The 14992-nt window shown below is 39.6% G+C and overlaps 1 protein-coding gene and 1 long non-coding RNA gene across 7 annotated transcripts in view; one reads left to right on the top strand and one right to left on the bottom strand.

The window, feature by feature from the left end:
- The first annotated feature begins 2342 nt into the window (after positions 1-2342).
- LOC123059588 (uncharacterized) lies at positions 2343-3020 on the top strand. Its single transcript, XR_006427485.1, has 3 exons — positions 2343-2559; positions 2654-2694; positions 2830-3020. It is a non-coding gene; the product is annotated as an uncharacterized lncRNA (long non-coding RNA).
- Positions 3021-6921: 3901 nt separating this feature from the next.
- LOC123063621 (uncharacterized) overlaps positions 6922-14992 on the bottom strand; it is an 8598-nt gene continuing 527 nt past the window's right edge. Inside the window, exons 2-25 of one of the 6 annotated variants that reach the window (XM_044487491.1) lie at positions 13473-13640; positions 13310-13369; positions 12511-13188; positions 12216-12356; positions 11986-12105; positions 11650-11866; positions 11477-11568; positions 11269-11367; positions 11080-11172; positions 10693-10994; positions 10474-10576; positions 10269-10349; positions 9922-10124; positions 9777-9839; positions 9531-9656; positions 9299-9412; positions 9025-9120; positions 8611-8879; positions 8336-8507; positions 8089-8202; positions 7919-7983; positions 7700-7800; positions 7406-7583; positions 6922-7188 (exon numbers count right to left, since the gene is read on the bottom strand). In XM_044487491.1, coding sequence (XP_044343426.1) covers positions 11320-11367; positions 11477-11568; positions 11650-11866; positions 11986-12105; positions 12216-12356; positions 12511-13062 — 1170 coding nt within the window. In that variant the 5' untranslated portion in view covers positions 13063-13188; positions 13310-13369; positions 13473-13640 and the 3' untranslated portion in view covers positions 6922-7188; positions 7406-7583; positions 7700-7800; ... (12 more) ...; positions 11080-11172; positions 11269-11319. Of the gene's footprint in view, positions 7189-7405; positions 7584-7699; positions 7984-8088; positions 8203-8335; positions 8508-8610; positions 8880-9024; positions 9121-9298; positions 9413-9530; positions 9657-9776; positions 9840-9921; positions 10200-10268; positions 10350-10473; positions 10577-10692; positions 10995-11079; positions 11173-11268; positions 11368-11476; positions 11569-11649; positions 11867-11985; positions 12106-12215; positions 12357-12510; positions 13370-13472; positions 13641-14992 lie in introns of those variants that run through there. The other 5 variants (XM_044487490.1, XM_044487494.1, XM_044487493.1 and 2 more) reach the window with 5 other exon arrangements.

Below are 14992 nucleotides of genomic sequence, written 5' to 3'. Positions count from 1 at the left end.
ATGTCGAGCTTTTTTGACTCGCAACTAAGGGGTGTGTGTGTGTTTGACGAGGGTCCCCACTTGCATGTCCACCATCGACTCGCAACTGGAGTGTGTGTGTTTCTCGAGGGTTCCTAGTTGCAAGTCGAGCATCGACTCGCAACTAAGGTTGTTTGTGTTTTGTCGAGGGCCCCCAGTTGCATGTCAACCATCGACTCGCAACTACGAGGAGTGTGTGTTTGTTGAGCGTCCCCAGTTGCATGGCGACCATCGACTCACAACTAGTGGTGTGTATGTTTTTGTCGTGGCACCGAGTTGCAAGTCGAGCATCGACTCGCAACTAAGGTTGTTTGTGTTTTGTTGAGGGCCCCCGGTTGCAAACCGAACATTGACTCGCAACTACGGGGAGTGTGTGTTTTCTTGGGGCCCCCAGTTGCATGCCGCCCATCGATTCACAACTAGTGGTGTGTATGTGTTTGTCGTGGTACCTACTTGCAAGCCGAGCATCGACTCACAACTAAGAGTGTTTGTGTTTGTCGAGGGTCCCTAGTTTCGTGTCAATAACCGTCTCGCAACTAGGGGGGAGTGTGTGTGTGTGTGTGTTTGTCGAGGGTCCCCAGTTGCATACCGATCATCAACTCACAACTAGGGGCATGTGTGTGTTTGTCGAGAGATCCTAGTCCCATGTCGAGCTTTTTTGACTCGCAACTACGGGGGTGTGTGTTTTTGTCGAGGGTCCCCACTTGCATGTCCACCATCAACTCGCAACTGGAGTGTGTGTGTTTTTTGAGGGTCCCTAGTTGCAAGTCGAGCATCGACTCGCAACTAAGGGTGTGTGTGTTTTGTCGAGGGCCCGCAGTTGCATGTCCACCATCGACTCGCAACTACGGGGAGTGTGTGTTTTGTCGAGCGTCCCCAATTGCATGGCGACTATCGACTCGCAACTAGTGGTGTGTATGTTTTTGCCGTGGCACCGAGTTGCAAGCCGAGCATTGACTCACAACTAAGGGTGTTTGTGTTTGTTGAGGATCCCCAGTTGCGTGTCAATAACCGTCTCGCAAATAGGGAGAGTGTGTGTGTGTGTGTGTGTGTGTGTGTCTTTGTCGAGGGTCCCCAGTTGGATGTCGACCATCGACTCACAACTAGGAGGTGTGTGTGTGTTTGTTGGTTCCCCTACTTCCATGTTGACCTTTTGACTCGCAACTAAGGGGAGTGTGTGTATTTGTCGAGGGTCCCTAGTTGTAAGCCGACCATCCGGCGAGGAGTTTTAATTTGTTAGATTCAGAGCACCATAGCATTTCTGAACTTTTTAGAGCGTGGTTTTGTAGTGGACAGTTTTTTTGTTGGTGACCTTCATAAGTATTAGGCTATCATTGATGGCAAACAGGCTCCAAGATGCCGTTCGTGCATGCTCTCTTTTTGCATAGATAAATGACTCTAGCATGGCGGGCAATTTCTTGGCTGTTTGTACAAGAAAGACACCGATGTTTTTTTGTCAGCACGCACGAGCCTGATAGGCGGAAAAAGTCGTGCTCGAGTGTCCCATGCATCCATGGTGGACTTTTTATTGCAAGTTGACCATTAACTTTTTGTAACAGCTCAAATAGCTCTACAATAACTTGTTTTTTTAACTCAATTTTTTTAAGTTTGTTGTCAATGTTCCAATTTATTTTGTCTTTTTTTTGTCTCGCAAAGTTTTGAAGTTTTTCCTCACTGCCTACTTGCTAGTTCAAACTACAAACAAGAAGGTTTTTTGCTACTAGGGGAGGGAAGCATCATTTCTGTAATTGTTTTTAAGTTTTCCCAGGGGGTTTTCTGCAATATCTCAAAGCACCAACGGATCTCTCATAATTATCCACACCGACAAATTTACTCTGTCCATTTTTTTGTGTGCCACTGTTTGAATTGGTGGAGGTGGATCAGAGGAGGAAGACACGGGGGCGACTACCTTGAAGGCGATGGCGACCGAGCTGGGCGCCGACGACCCCCCCGCAGTGGAACTCATTCGAATGAGAAATAGATTGGTCTCAGTCGAATGACGTGGTGATGACGTCGTCCACTATTTGTCTCAGCCCGATCGCCTGGCAGGCTCCGAGCCAGGCTCCTCTCTCCCCCGCACAGAGCCCAATTGGGCCAAATCCAATACAGGCCCTTTGCTCTGTTGTTGTTTGTGGGTTGTGAGCCTTTTTGGGTTGTTTGTTTTGATTGTCCTTGTTGGGCTTTTTTGACTAAAAGAGAAAAAAGGACAAGAGAAAAAGCGAAAAAAGCCCGGGCCCCGCTGTACAGGAGCAAAAAAGCTGCGTTGCTTTTTGTTCCTCCCTGTTCTTCTCCTGATCGCAGCACATGCCCCCAGCCCCCATCCACGAAAATCACAAACCCTCAGCCCAACCCACCCACTCCTCCTCCTTCCTCCTCCAGCCCCAGCCGCCACACACCTTTCCCCTCCATAATGGCAATGTGAGCAGAGGAAGGAAGCTAATATGGTCGAAGAAGGCAAGAAGAAGCAAGGAGGAGAGAGAGAAGAGAAAAGAAAACATGGATGGAATAAGAGATCTAGGAGGGCACAAAGCACTCACCAGGGTATGCACGCCTCTCCTCTCTCTAGATCTAGGATTCTTGTCTCTGTTCTAGGTGCTGCATCCTTCATATACCTGACAACATCCTTCATATGCAGCTGTTGTTGATGCTTATGGAGCTTCTCTGTTTGGTTCTCAGGTTAGTGGCTACAAACAAAAAGCAAATCAAAAATTAATGAACATCTGAATCTTGCTTGCACTATTCTGGTTATTTGGTTACATAAATTTGATGTCTGATCTTTTGTACTATTATGTGGAAAACATAAAAACACAGGGGGGCAAAATAGCCAGCAGCAACAGTGTATGAATTCTGGTGCTTGGAACCAAGGGCTGCATCATACACACCCCTGGATGCAAAATCAGATGCTTCCTCGTGCTTCTATTAACAGAACACAAGGGAATGCCCTGAACATTCCAGTGAGTGCACCTATGTATGATATCTTCAATAGTCAAGGCAATACACAGGTATTTCTGGGCTCTTTGCAAAAAAAAAACATTTGCTTTCGAAATTGTCAGTAGACATTTATCTGAATGTTAAAACTTCTTTGTGCAGGCAAACTTCCCTCTGAACCTGGGTGCACATACTTCAGTGGGTGAGTCCAACCAAGCGTCTACTGCGCTCCAACCCCCTGTAAGTGTTTACAGTGTAGAGAAAAATGGAAGAAAAAAAGAGAAATTCTAGTACGATTGTTTTACAAGAAATTCGCAAAAAATAATCATGCAGGCAAACAAAGTCGCTTATGAAGCTCCCATGTCATACATGCAACTCCTACTTGCTGCTGAAGAAGAGGTTCTCTAGTAACATACTCCTGTTTGCTTGTCGTAGATAAAAACTGTATTAACTTACAAAAATAAACCAAAAACAAAAAAACATCAAAACAAAGAAAAGTAACTAGAGATGTTTTAATTTTCAGGGTGCTAGATATGCATCCTCACAATCGCAAGAAGATCGCCTTGTTCGTACTGAGGTATGTTTTTTCCTTCTTAAACTTGTGTCTATGTCCCCTGAATAAAAATTGTTTGACTACTGTGTATAACTATAAAAAAACTCTCTCTACAGAATGATATGTACATGATAACTGGGCGATACAGTAGATCTTCAGAAGATCCATTCCAAGCACACACTGGGGGTGGAGCTCAGCAAACATCTCAAGTTGATGACCAACATGATATGGAGCTTGAACCTTTTGTTGACAACCGTTTTTCAGAAAGCTTGAATGATTTGAACTGGGACAATGAAATGTAGACAGAAGCAGGAGGAAACAAAAACGGCTCTATGGTATCAAATGAGATTCCTTCTGACAATGATTCTGATTCCGAGGATGATATTTCTCCAGCGTTGTTGCAAAAAGCCTCTGAGATTACTGTTACAACTGCTGGAGAACAAGAGAACAGTGGTGCAGCTGGCGAAGTTCAAAAATTAACACAGGAAGATATACTGATATTCCTTGAAAATGACAGTATAGAAGCTGCTCAGAGTGCTAGCCAAGAAGTGCGCAGTCATCACGTACCCCATGTGGACATGGTCTTTGATACGGATGATGCAACTTACAACTTTTACAATGAGTACGCCTCAATTGCTAGTTTTTCTGTGATCAAAGCATCTCGCTATTGTGGCAAGAAACAAGGAGGCAGTGCAGCAACTCGGGTAACTTTCAAGTGCAATCGGTCAGGAAAAGTAATTGATGCAGAAGAACAAGAGAATAGGAAGAAGAAACGACGTGACACAAGGCAACAGAAGACAGGACAAGAGCCCTATCGCAATGCAAGGAATAAAAAAGCAAACACCATCGCAATAGCAGGGTGTAAAGCTCAGCTCATTGTCACCAAGAAGGATGAGAAGTGGGTGATAACAACCATAAACCTATAGCACAACCATGATTTGAGTCCTCACACAGAAGTGAAATACCTTCGTTCTCATAACTACATGACAGAAGAGGAGAAACTCCTAATCCGAACTTTCAATGTTGTGAAGCTACCAACAAGACAAATAATAGCAATCCTAAGTTACTTGAGAGGCGGGAACACTCCTTACACCAAAAAGCATGTGAGCAATGTTAGAACAACCATTGTTAAAGAGAGCAATCAAAATGACATGATGCAGGTGCTCACATATTTCAGGAAGAGGCAAGCTGAAGATCCACAATTTTACTATGCGTTCAAAACAAGTAAAGTCTCTGATGACGCAAGTAAAGTTTTGTGCATTTTCTGGGCTGACGGGTATTCTAGGAAAATGTATGAGCTGTACGGAGACTGCCTCAGCTTCGACACAACATTCAAGACAAACAGATACAACCTCCCATTTGCTCCCTTTGTTGGTGTCATAGGACATGGGCAGAACTGTTTGTTCGCTTGCTCAATCATAGAGAATGAAACAGCTGACACCTTTCAATGGTTGTTTGAGACATTCTTACATTGCATGGGTGGGAAATCACCGTCCACAATCATAACAGACGAGGATGCTGGGATGAAGACAGCTATCCCTTTAGTTTTCCCGCATATCTGCCATAGGCGATGTTTGTTTCATATTAAGAAGTAGGCCGAGGAAAAATGTACTAGGACTTTTGCAGCAAATAAAACACTGCATGATGATTTCAGTGACATCATTCACAACTCTCTGACAGTGGCTGAGTTTGAGCAATTGTGGACAGAGATGATTCAAAAATACAACATTGGGCATGTGAAGTATTTCCAAATCATGTGGAAGAAAAGGAAAAGGTTTGTCCCTGTCTATTTCAAGATGGAGTTCTTCCCCTTCATTCACTCTACTGCGCGTAGTGAAGGCACCAACGCCATTTTCAAGGACAACATCACATCAACCCACAATGTGATCAGCTTCCTCCAAGAGTACCAGAAGATTTCAGAAACCATACAAGATAAGGAGAGGGAGCAAGACTCTATCACAAGAACGACTTCGCCGACATTCTGGGCACGAAGTGAGCTCGAGATACAAGCTGCAAAAATGTACAATAGAAAGATATTTTACAGATTCCAAAAACAGATAAAGTTTGTGCTGAATTTGCATGTTGAAGAGGTTGAGAGAAATGTGAAATATGAAGTCTACAAGACACCAATGCTAGCTGAAAAGGATTTCAGAACACGAAGATTTGTTGTGATTGTGAACTTGCAGGAACAGTTGTTCAGTTGTATCTGTGGGAAATTTCAGAAAGATGGCATTGTGTGTTGCCATGTCTTGAGAGTACTTTCTCATCTCAACATGTCTGTGCTTCTAGAAAAATATTACATAGAAAGGTGGAGGCCAAAAAATACAAAGGACATACGGGACATCCATTTCATTGTTCCTTTGGAACTAACTGCTGGAAGTCAACACTTAAGGTATACCCTGCTATCCAACAGGCTCAATGAGATGGCCTCAGACGGTGCATCAACAAACAGAAAATATCTGTATGTTGTAGCAGAATGTGAAAGGGTGCAACAAAGGTTGGATGAGATGACTAAAGAGGATGAACTTGTAGAAGCGCAGCAAGCAAATGTTGACAAGGACACAACAGAGACTGATGCAGCACCGCATCCTAATGGCTATGGAGACAAACTTCAAGATCCTGATGTTGCAGTGTCAAAAGGGCGTCCACAAAAAGGACGTTACAAAACTTTCATGGAAAGTTTAGCATCTAAACAGAAAGTCACATGCAGTCGGTGTGGGAAGCCTGGTCATTATAAAAGTTCTTGTACTGCAAGTACTGAAGATATCAATTTGGCCCAGAAAGAAAAAGTCATCCGCAAACAGACCTCAAGTTTTGCATCAAAAACTTTTCTATTTTGGTGTTACCTAGTTTTTCCAGCATTACAAAAAAGAACTTGTAGTTCATTTTATTCATTTTGATGAAAAAAATTTGTAGGCTCATCTGGCACATCTACAGGCAAGGGACCAGCTGGTGCAAACCCGAGGAAGAAGGCAAGAAAAGAAAAATAAAAATTTGTGTACTGGAAGTTCAAGAAGGCGAAAATATGCAAGTGATGACTGAAAAAATGTAAATTCACTCAAGTTTTTGGTTGTTTGTTGTGGCACTGAACAAAAAACATGAAGGAACTATGATTGTTGATGGATGATAGCACTTTTGGTACTGTTTTAGTAAATGCATAAGTTATAAATTTCAGTTGTACTAGTAGCAACACTGACCTTAACATAGTAGGTTCCTTGAATTTTTTCATCTACTTTTTCGATTGCGCTGTAGAAAGTACATTTCATGCGCAAAAGAATTTTGAAATCCTGCACCAAAGTAGAGAACAGGCGCAACAAAATGTTCTCGTTAGTGCCGCTACAGACGACATGAAAATATTAGAAAAAAGAGGGATACTGAAAATAATCAAACTTAAAAGAATAAAAAAGTTTAGAAAAGAACACTCAAAAAACGATGTTTCGATATTGATCTGAAAACAACATGAGACATTCTGAATTGTTTTCTGGTTAATGACCAGTTTCTATGACACTGCTATACAACTTGGATTCCCTTTCAACAGAAAAAGAAAATCATATCGTTCCTCCATGTACACCGGACACTTTGTGATGTTGACTTTTGTGATTGTTTTTGATCATCTTGCTAAAAGACCTTCTTGTAGTATTCCTCCATGCATTACAGAAAATGTTGTGCTTGGTTGGCTGCTTAACCTTCTGAAGAAGTACAAAAAAAGAACTAGTTAGTAACCTCAAAATGACAGACGATAAACAAAAGTAACTTTGTTTACAGTGGCAAACGCAAAAAGAAATACACAGAAAAATTGGAAAGACAGGAGAAAAAGATAAACAATTATGTATCACAAATCAAATTGCTAAAAAAAGAAGAAAAAACTATGCTTGAATGGAAGAAGTACAAAACATAACAATTTACCATGAAGTTCTTGATGAGTTTTTTGCCTTGATCCTATGTGTTGTGAATACTAAACAGAATGTCAACAGCAAATCTGACCCTTGCGTCTACTACGTCGTTCATCGTGAACTGTCGCTGCAGAGGATTTCGCGAAGCCCACGTTTGCATCCAGTTAAGAGCAAAAATCCCACAAGCATCGCTGTTTTTTTTGCATAAAATTTAACAACAAAAAATTAAATAAAGATCAAATAATAAAAAAATGAAAAACAAACAGTACTTCTGAATTTATGTTTACACGAAATAGCTAGGTTTTACCTTCCTATTTGCTTTGGCATGTTTGGGTACTCTACACCAAACTTTGTGAAACCCATTCCTCTCAGATTGGAATCTTCCCATGTTTTTATGAAATTGTTTATCTAGAGAAAAAATAAGAAAAAAAGAAAAGATTAGAAAAAAATGTTTTTAACCATCAAATCTCTGATCCCGATGTGGAATGGTGTGTTCCCTTCATAATAAGAATCTAGGAAGACAAACTTTCTTGCTATAATGTCAACAACGAACAAGAACCAGTGCTCGGCATGAACTGACGGAAAGAAGATCTGCATTTTTTGGACACACAATTTGATTGCAACAAATTAAAAACAAAAGGATAATAAAAACCCAAAAAATAAAAAATTAATATAGTTTGGTGTAAAGAAGCATACACGATCACTTTCGTGTAGAGGCAATGCTTTCCCAGCTCCATTGAAGTTTCTAAGTGCTTTTCTCTTCATTTCCCTCCTTCCTTCTTCAGATTTCCAATTTTCAAGAAAATAATCCTGATTTGTGAAAAAGAACGAAAATTAATTATTGATCTTCCACCCAAGAAGTCCAGAAAAAGTGTTGTACAAAAAAACCCTCTGTTGAAAATATGTTGAGTTGTGCTTGGATATTAAATTTATTTGTACTTACACCTAGTGTAGTGAAGAAGTAGTGTGTTTTTGATCTCCTTGGATGATTCTCTCGAAAGAGCATCTGACAAAAAACGTTGAAAACATATGCTTCGACGTGACTAGTCGCACCAAATGAATCACCAAGTTGTCCAAGGAAAAGGGTTGTTTTGTCAATCAACACAACCACTTTGCTGCAGGTGGTTGAGAACCAGTATTGTTAATGAAGGCAACAAAAAAACAAAAACCATTTAATCACGGGGAAAAAGTGGAAAAATGTGAGTGTAGAAAAAAAACCTTCTGTGAGGTTCAACTTTGCTTAGTGCCACTATGCCCCTGTGTAGCTCTATCTCATGTGGCTGAAGAGGTCCTCTCTCATTGTGATCATATGGTGAGGAGAGCCACTTGCTTGGGTGTGTTATCCTTTTTGGAGGCAAATTCTCTTTACCACTTGATGAAGTGCCTAATGATAGCTTCATGTTGTATAAATTGTCCGTCGTGTTTACCATACTAGAGCATGAACCATTGAATGATTTCTCCCCCAAAATTTGAACATCCGGAGACACCTACAAAAAATCATAAACACACACAATTTATGATTAGTGTGTGTGACAGCAAAAAATAAGATGATGCTGCAGAGAAGGAGGTGTCAAAAAGAGCTACATAAAAAAGAAAGTTGTTCAACAAATTTACATGTAGGTAGTCACTTACAGGGATTGGTTGGTGTTTAGTGCCTTCTTGTTCATCATTTTCATCAAACTCATCTGAAAAAAGCCTTTTCCCTAAAATTGCTGTTGTTGAATATCTCTGCAAAATGGCAAATAATGTTGAGAGGACGTGTTTAGCAACCAATCAAAAAAGAAACCGAAAACACACTTTTAGAGGGCAGACTGACACACATTTAAAAAAGAGCCAGAATTTATAAAAAAACTAAAAAAATAGAGGAAACAAGAACATAAGAAACATAACAAAAAAATGGTCATACCTTCTTGTACTTGTGTGTAGCACTTTCATCGTTCTCACTGTCCCATTTGCCCATTGGGGAGTAGCATGTTGTTGCTCTGTCCCAAGTGTGTGACATGCGTGCAACAGGCGATGTCTGAAAAAATTGTTTTGTTGTATTTTATAATGAAACACAGGAAAAACTAAGGAGAATTAGAAAACAGAAAAAGAGAAAGCGAGAAACGAAGATAATTTTTTTCAAAAAAAAGACATACCAAGTCGATGATGCCATCCTTTTCTTCAAACTGTGGAAGAAAGTCTCTATACTTGCAAATGCCTGTGGACACAGGCTGTCTCTGCGCACACTATATGGAGGAATCTCCTTGCGCTTCTTGCTCATCCTATGAAAAGACATACAAAAAAGATGAAAAAACAAAAACTGTTGGAGATTGGTTGTAGGAAATTTTAGGTGAATCACAGGAACTTGTGCACTAGGCAAAAGATGCCATCCTTGCTTGTACCTGCGGGGTGTGTCCTTCGATGCCATCCTTGCTTGTATTTCATGGATATTTTTTCTTTGCTTCCTACAATTGTAGAAATATAACTGGGTGTGTAAGAAAAATGACAACTAAAAAAAGGCAATAAGGGCTATGGAGAAACAATTACCTCTATTTGAGCATTATAGTCTTCCGAGTTCATCTCTAATGGGCGCCACAATTCTGGCTCTGTTATTTGATTCCCACAATCATCATGGTCTGGAAGAATTCTGTAGCTAGGTGTCGCATCATCTGTGAAGAAGTACTTTTGCCTTGCAATATCTAATGGATGCAAAGTGTCCTGTAACTCTTTGACATGTTCTTGCTTATCGTCTATCCCGTTGTCATGTAAAAGAAGAAGAAAAAAGGAAAAAAGGCACAAAACAAATGAGAAATGGATTGATGCCAGCAAACATGCAAAAAAGACAAAAATACTGTCTGATCAAAAATAGAAAAATGAAGAAATGTAGGCAGTACTGTTTGATAGTGCTATGTTGATATCTATATCAAGTTCAACGTGCTTCTTGTAATTGCTGACATTATTCATAGTGTTTCGATCTGAAAACAAATGAACAAAAATCAAGTAAATGAAGAAACAAAAGCAAGTCAAAAAATCTTAGAAAAAGAAAGACATGCTCAGGAGTGATTTTGTCGTGGGGCTGAAATGTGTGAAAGTTTTTACCTGGAAAAACATCTTTGTCAATGTTGTTTTGATGTTCCACACATTCAGACACCGCTGCTTGCTTCTCATTTTGTTGCTCCATGGTACTAGTGTCAATGCAATGCTATGTTCATAGAAGAAACACAGGTTCAGTTGGTCTATACAAAAAAGAACAGACAGAACAACGTCTTTGAATGATGACACTAAGAAAAAGTCGAATGTATTCCTCAGGGGGTGTACCTGTGTTTTATTGTTGTTAACAATGTTATGTTGAAACCCTGTGAATGTTGTCTGTACATCTTTGGTGGATACTTCCTTTGAATTGTTAACTTATGTCGTGCTCATCACTGCTTTTGCCAATCTAGCTGATAATAGCATGTAGTTCAGGCTAGTGCTTTTCTCTGGTGCTTCTATTTCAATATGACAAGCATTGACACTGTGCTCGAGGATGTTTCTATGTCCGTCCAACATATTTGTGTCTTGGTTGTGTTTAGGAGGGCCAACCTTGTTCATGCTTTCTCCCTGCAACACAACAAAAAATACTGAAGTGGTTGGTGTCAGAGTTATATGCACCTGGCTAAAAAGAAAAAAAATGTGTTGACAAAAAAGAAACATATGATATATAACCTTGTGGGCTTCTTGTTGCAGTGCAATGCATTCAGCACGCACCGATTGTCCAACTGTATGTGTACATCCTTTACCAATTTCAGAATTTACTTCCTGTCAAATTAGTTTACAGAGTTGCATGTTAAATAACAAAAAATTAAGAAAAAAGGATAAAAACATTAGATCTTGTGTATTTTATATGAAACTAACCATTTCATCTTGATCTTTGTGCTCATTTATAAGACCATTACACGGTATTGGTTACAATTCAGCTTTGACTCCTTGTGTGTCAACTTCAGGTGTGCTTTGCTGGAGGTGTGGCCATGGTCATCGTCATAATTTGGTACAGAAAAAATGAACTGAAAATTACACACTAAAAATGTGGATTTAAAAAGACTAAACAAAAGAACAAAAATACCTTTATTTTATCTTGCAACAATACATCCTTACTTGTTGAAGTTATTGACTGCTGTGTACTCGTCTTCATTCTCTTCTTCCTGCCTCTTCGATCTGCCACAAATATAGTGGGGGTCTGATTACAGAAAACACAACATGAATTAGAATGAAGAAAAAAATGATGTAATAACATACCACTGCCAATTTCAATCCCATTAGAATCAACTCTAACTTCTCTGTATGGCATGTACAAGTGCTCGGATGACTCTAACTTCTCTGTATGTTGAGAGCCATTAAAAGAAGAAGAGACAATGTTCAAAGTATCCAGCAGCACTTGTTTTGCTATCAGACATGTCGTCAGGTTTTGATCTTTTACGCGCTCCTGGAAATTGAGGAATATATCTTCTTTGATCTAACAAGCAGAAAAAGATTCCATAAAAACAAATCAAAAAATATAGAAAAAAGGAGAAGCCAAAATAGCTAAATTTGATTGTTGAAGTTGTTTTCTCAATCAAGTCTGACGCATTTTACCTTATCTGAAAAAGAGTTGCCTAAGACCCTTTGTATAGCTTTTCGAATGTTTGAGTTCTTGGCGGTGCTTGCCCATGCACCGTCAGTTTCTGCATAACAAGTTTCTGCCTCATCTTTTATCTGACAAAAAATGGAAATAAACAATAAACAAACATAAATAGGAGTTGATGTAAGAAACAAAAGATACACATAAAACAGAAGAAAAAAATATAGCAGAGTATGATATTTACTTGAAGAGCTCCATATAATCCATCTTTCCCAATTAGCATATCACTGAAATGTTTAATGGTTTGTCCTTTCCAGAAACAAACCCTGGGTAGTGCTGGTGGAATTGTTATTGATCCAAAATTGTTGAAGTCTAGACACCGAACCTGCAAAATAAAAAAAATGAAACCTTGAGAATGTTTGGTGAGAACACAGTGCTCATAAAATAATATTCTTCCACAAGTTTATGCTTCATCTTGGACATGGTGAGAACAAAAAAAATAACAAAAAGTTTCATATAAACAAAAAGAAGGCGCATACTGCTAGCTGATAAATGCAGCCTCCCAAAGTGGTTGTTATCCGTTTCTGCTTCATCTTGTCTGTTTGGTACTTCTTGACATAGGAGATATTCCATGTATGGACAAAAGAGCACCAATCAAGATCTTTTGACTTTGACACATCCACAAGTGCTCCCAAATATTTGGTGCTTGGCTTTGTGCTGGATGTGGGACACAGGAAGGTTGCTAGTGCGACAGTCAAGAAGCACCGAAGATAAACATCGTCAGGCAGTTCTTCGTTCCTAAGCTTGTTCCCAAAGAAACTTATGGATGGAAGTTCTGTTAGCCCAAACAGTGATAGGAACTCTGCTTTCCCACACTCCTCGTCTAGCACTCTGATCTTTGTTCCGCCTGCTGGTATACCAAGAACTAATGATACGGCTTCAGGGTTGAGAGCAATTGATTTCCCGTCAAGTACAATTGTTTCATCTTTTGTGGATATGTTGTCCGCGACCCACTGTGCGAATGGTCGTGGAACATAACAATCATCTAGCTCAAGCAAGTATCCAAAACCACCGTCCCTCACAACCTCCATCCTGTGATTGCTTTTGCACACAACATCAACAATCTTCACGAAATATCCAATGCTGAACCTGCTGTAAGCAGGTGCTCTTTCTTTGTTAATGTGCCGTTTGGCTTTTCCTTTCTCTGCCCTTGTCCTCTGGAAATAAAACAAATAGCAAGCATTAAAAATACTGAGGCGTATTGTTTTCTACAACAGATTTTTGGTTATGGCTTAGAAATGATAAGAATGAAAAAAACTACAAAAAGCACAAAGTTACTTTCTTCCTTTTTTCTTTCAAAGCACTCCTCTCCAGCTTCCTCTCTTGTCTCTTCTATAACTGTATAAATAAAGGAAAGTTTCTGTCAAAGAATCGAACTTATGAAAAACAACACAAAAAAAGAAAAGAAAGAATAGCTTCTTCTAGTTCTGAGCACAATTACAAATGTTCTCAGGCCATCGATCAGCATGCCGTCTGATGCGTCTGATTCTGTCATATCAACTATAGTTTGCTCCTCTTGTTCATTCATGCTATCATCCCCTGAGTCATCTTGTTGACTGTAGTTGTCTGACTCCAAAGCCTCAGGAATAGTAACTTTGCTAAGAACCTCCTGTTTAAAAAAACACACAATAAAAAACTGAGTTAAAAAACTAATTAAACCAAAACAACGAGTATTTAAAAAAGCTGAGACTACTACTCGGAAAGGAAAAACAAAAGATGAAGCCATCTTCTCTAAGCATTCACGCATGATTTGAAAAACTTTGAACATTGACTGATGGTCAATTCTCTGATGAAAAAAACAGATTACTGAAAATTACTGAAAATGATGTATCAAACTATCTGAACATTGACTGATCCTCCTCATTTGTCAGCTAGCTGAAGTGATTTTGTAGAGTTACTGGTCGCTATTCAGGAATACATTTGACATCAATGTTATTCGCTTGTGCGCAGACAAAACAGAGTGGGTGGAACGCATGTAAAAATCTACTTGTAAATATATGTTGCACTAATGGTGCACTTATAGTTGGGCAGACAAAGCATTAGGCATAATAGCTTGAGGAAGCCCTTACAAAAAAAATAAAGGATATGATATCAAACTGCTAAAAAAATAAAAAGATAATCCTCACTAAATACTAACTGCTGAGTCACACTCTCTGAATATAAAAAACACAATGTTAGCTACAACTCAATTAGAGAGTCAACACAAATGTTAGCTACAACTCAATTAGAGAGTCAACTCTGAAAAAATTATCTAACGAGAACAAATCATACATAGTTACATGCATAAACTAACGCCTACCGCCCCTCACCTCCCCTTAGCCTTTTGAAAAAGGATTCCATGATGAACACTGCGACAAAGAGTTTCAAGTTGGATGGCCACAAATACTGACTAATTTTCATGAAGAGAACAAAACAAAAACTGCAACACACTTAACCCTCCTGCATTCATTGCTAGCTGGGGATGGAAACATCAATTCAAAAAGAACAAACAAACAAAATATGCCAGCTCCCATTTCATTTCTAGCTGATGACCACATCTTGGCTCAAAGCTCTGTCCATTCCGCAGATTAACCAAAATAATTGTATATGTTCAGTATTTGCATTTCTACCGTGGACGCTTCAAGGACCAACATAAAAACAGAGCATACAAACATCAAGGACCCTACGAAACATACACACACAAAAAAGTGTCAGCTAGCAATTCCCTTAGCCTTCAAAAGACACACTGGCGGCTAGCAATTCAGAATTCAGAAATTCAGGGTGCACACTAATGGCTAGCAATTGCTTAGACTTCAAGCACACAGGTAGCAATTCCTTAGCCTTCAAGGACACGGAAGCAGCCTTACAAAATTCAGGCGTACACACTGCCATGACGAATTAGACTTGATGGCCACAATACTGACTGATTTTGACGATGTGAACGAACAAAAATTAAGGAGGTTCAGAGAAGGGGGGCGCGCG

Source organism: Triticum aestivum, chromosome 3A (assembly GCF_018294505.1).
Source record: "Triticum aestivum cultivar Chinese Spring chromosome 3A, IWGSC CS RefSeq v2.1, whole genome shotgun sequence".
NCBI classification, from domain to species: Eukaryota; Viridiplantae; Streptophyta; class Magnoliopsida; order Poales; family Poaceae; genus Triticum; species Triticum aestivum.
The sequence above is the reverse complement of the archived record's forward strand: the minus strand, read 5'-3'. Positions and strand labels throughout refer to the sequence as shown.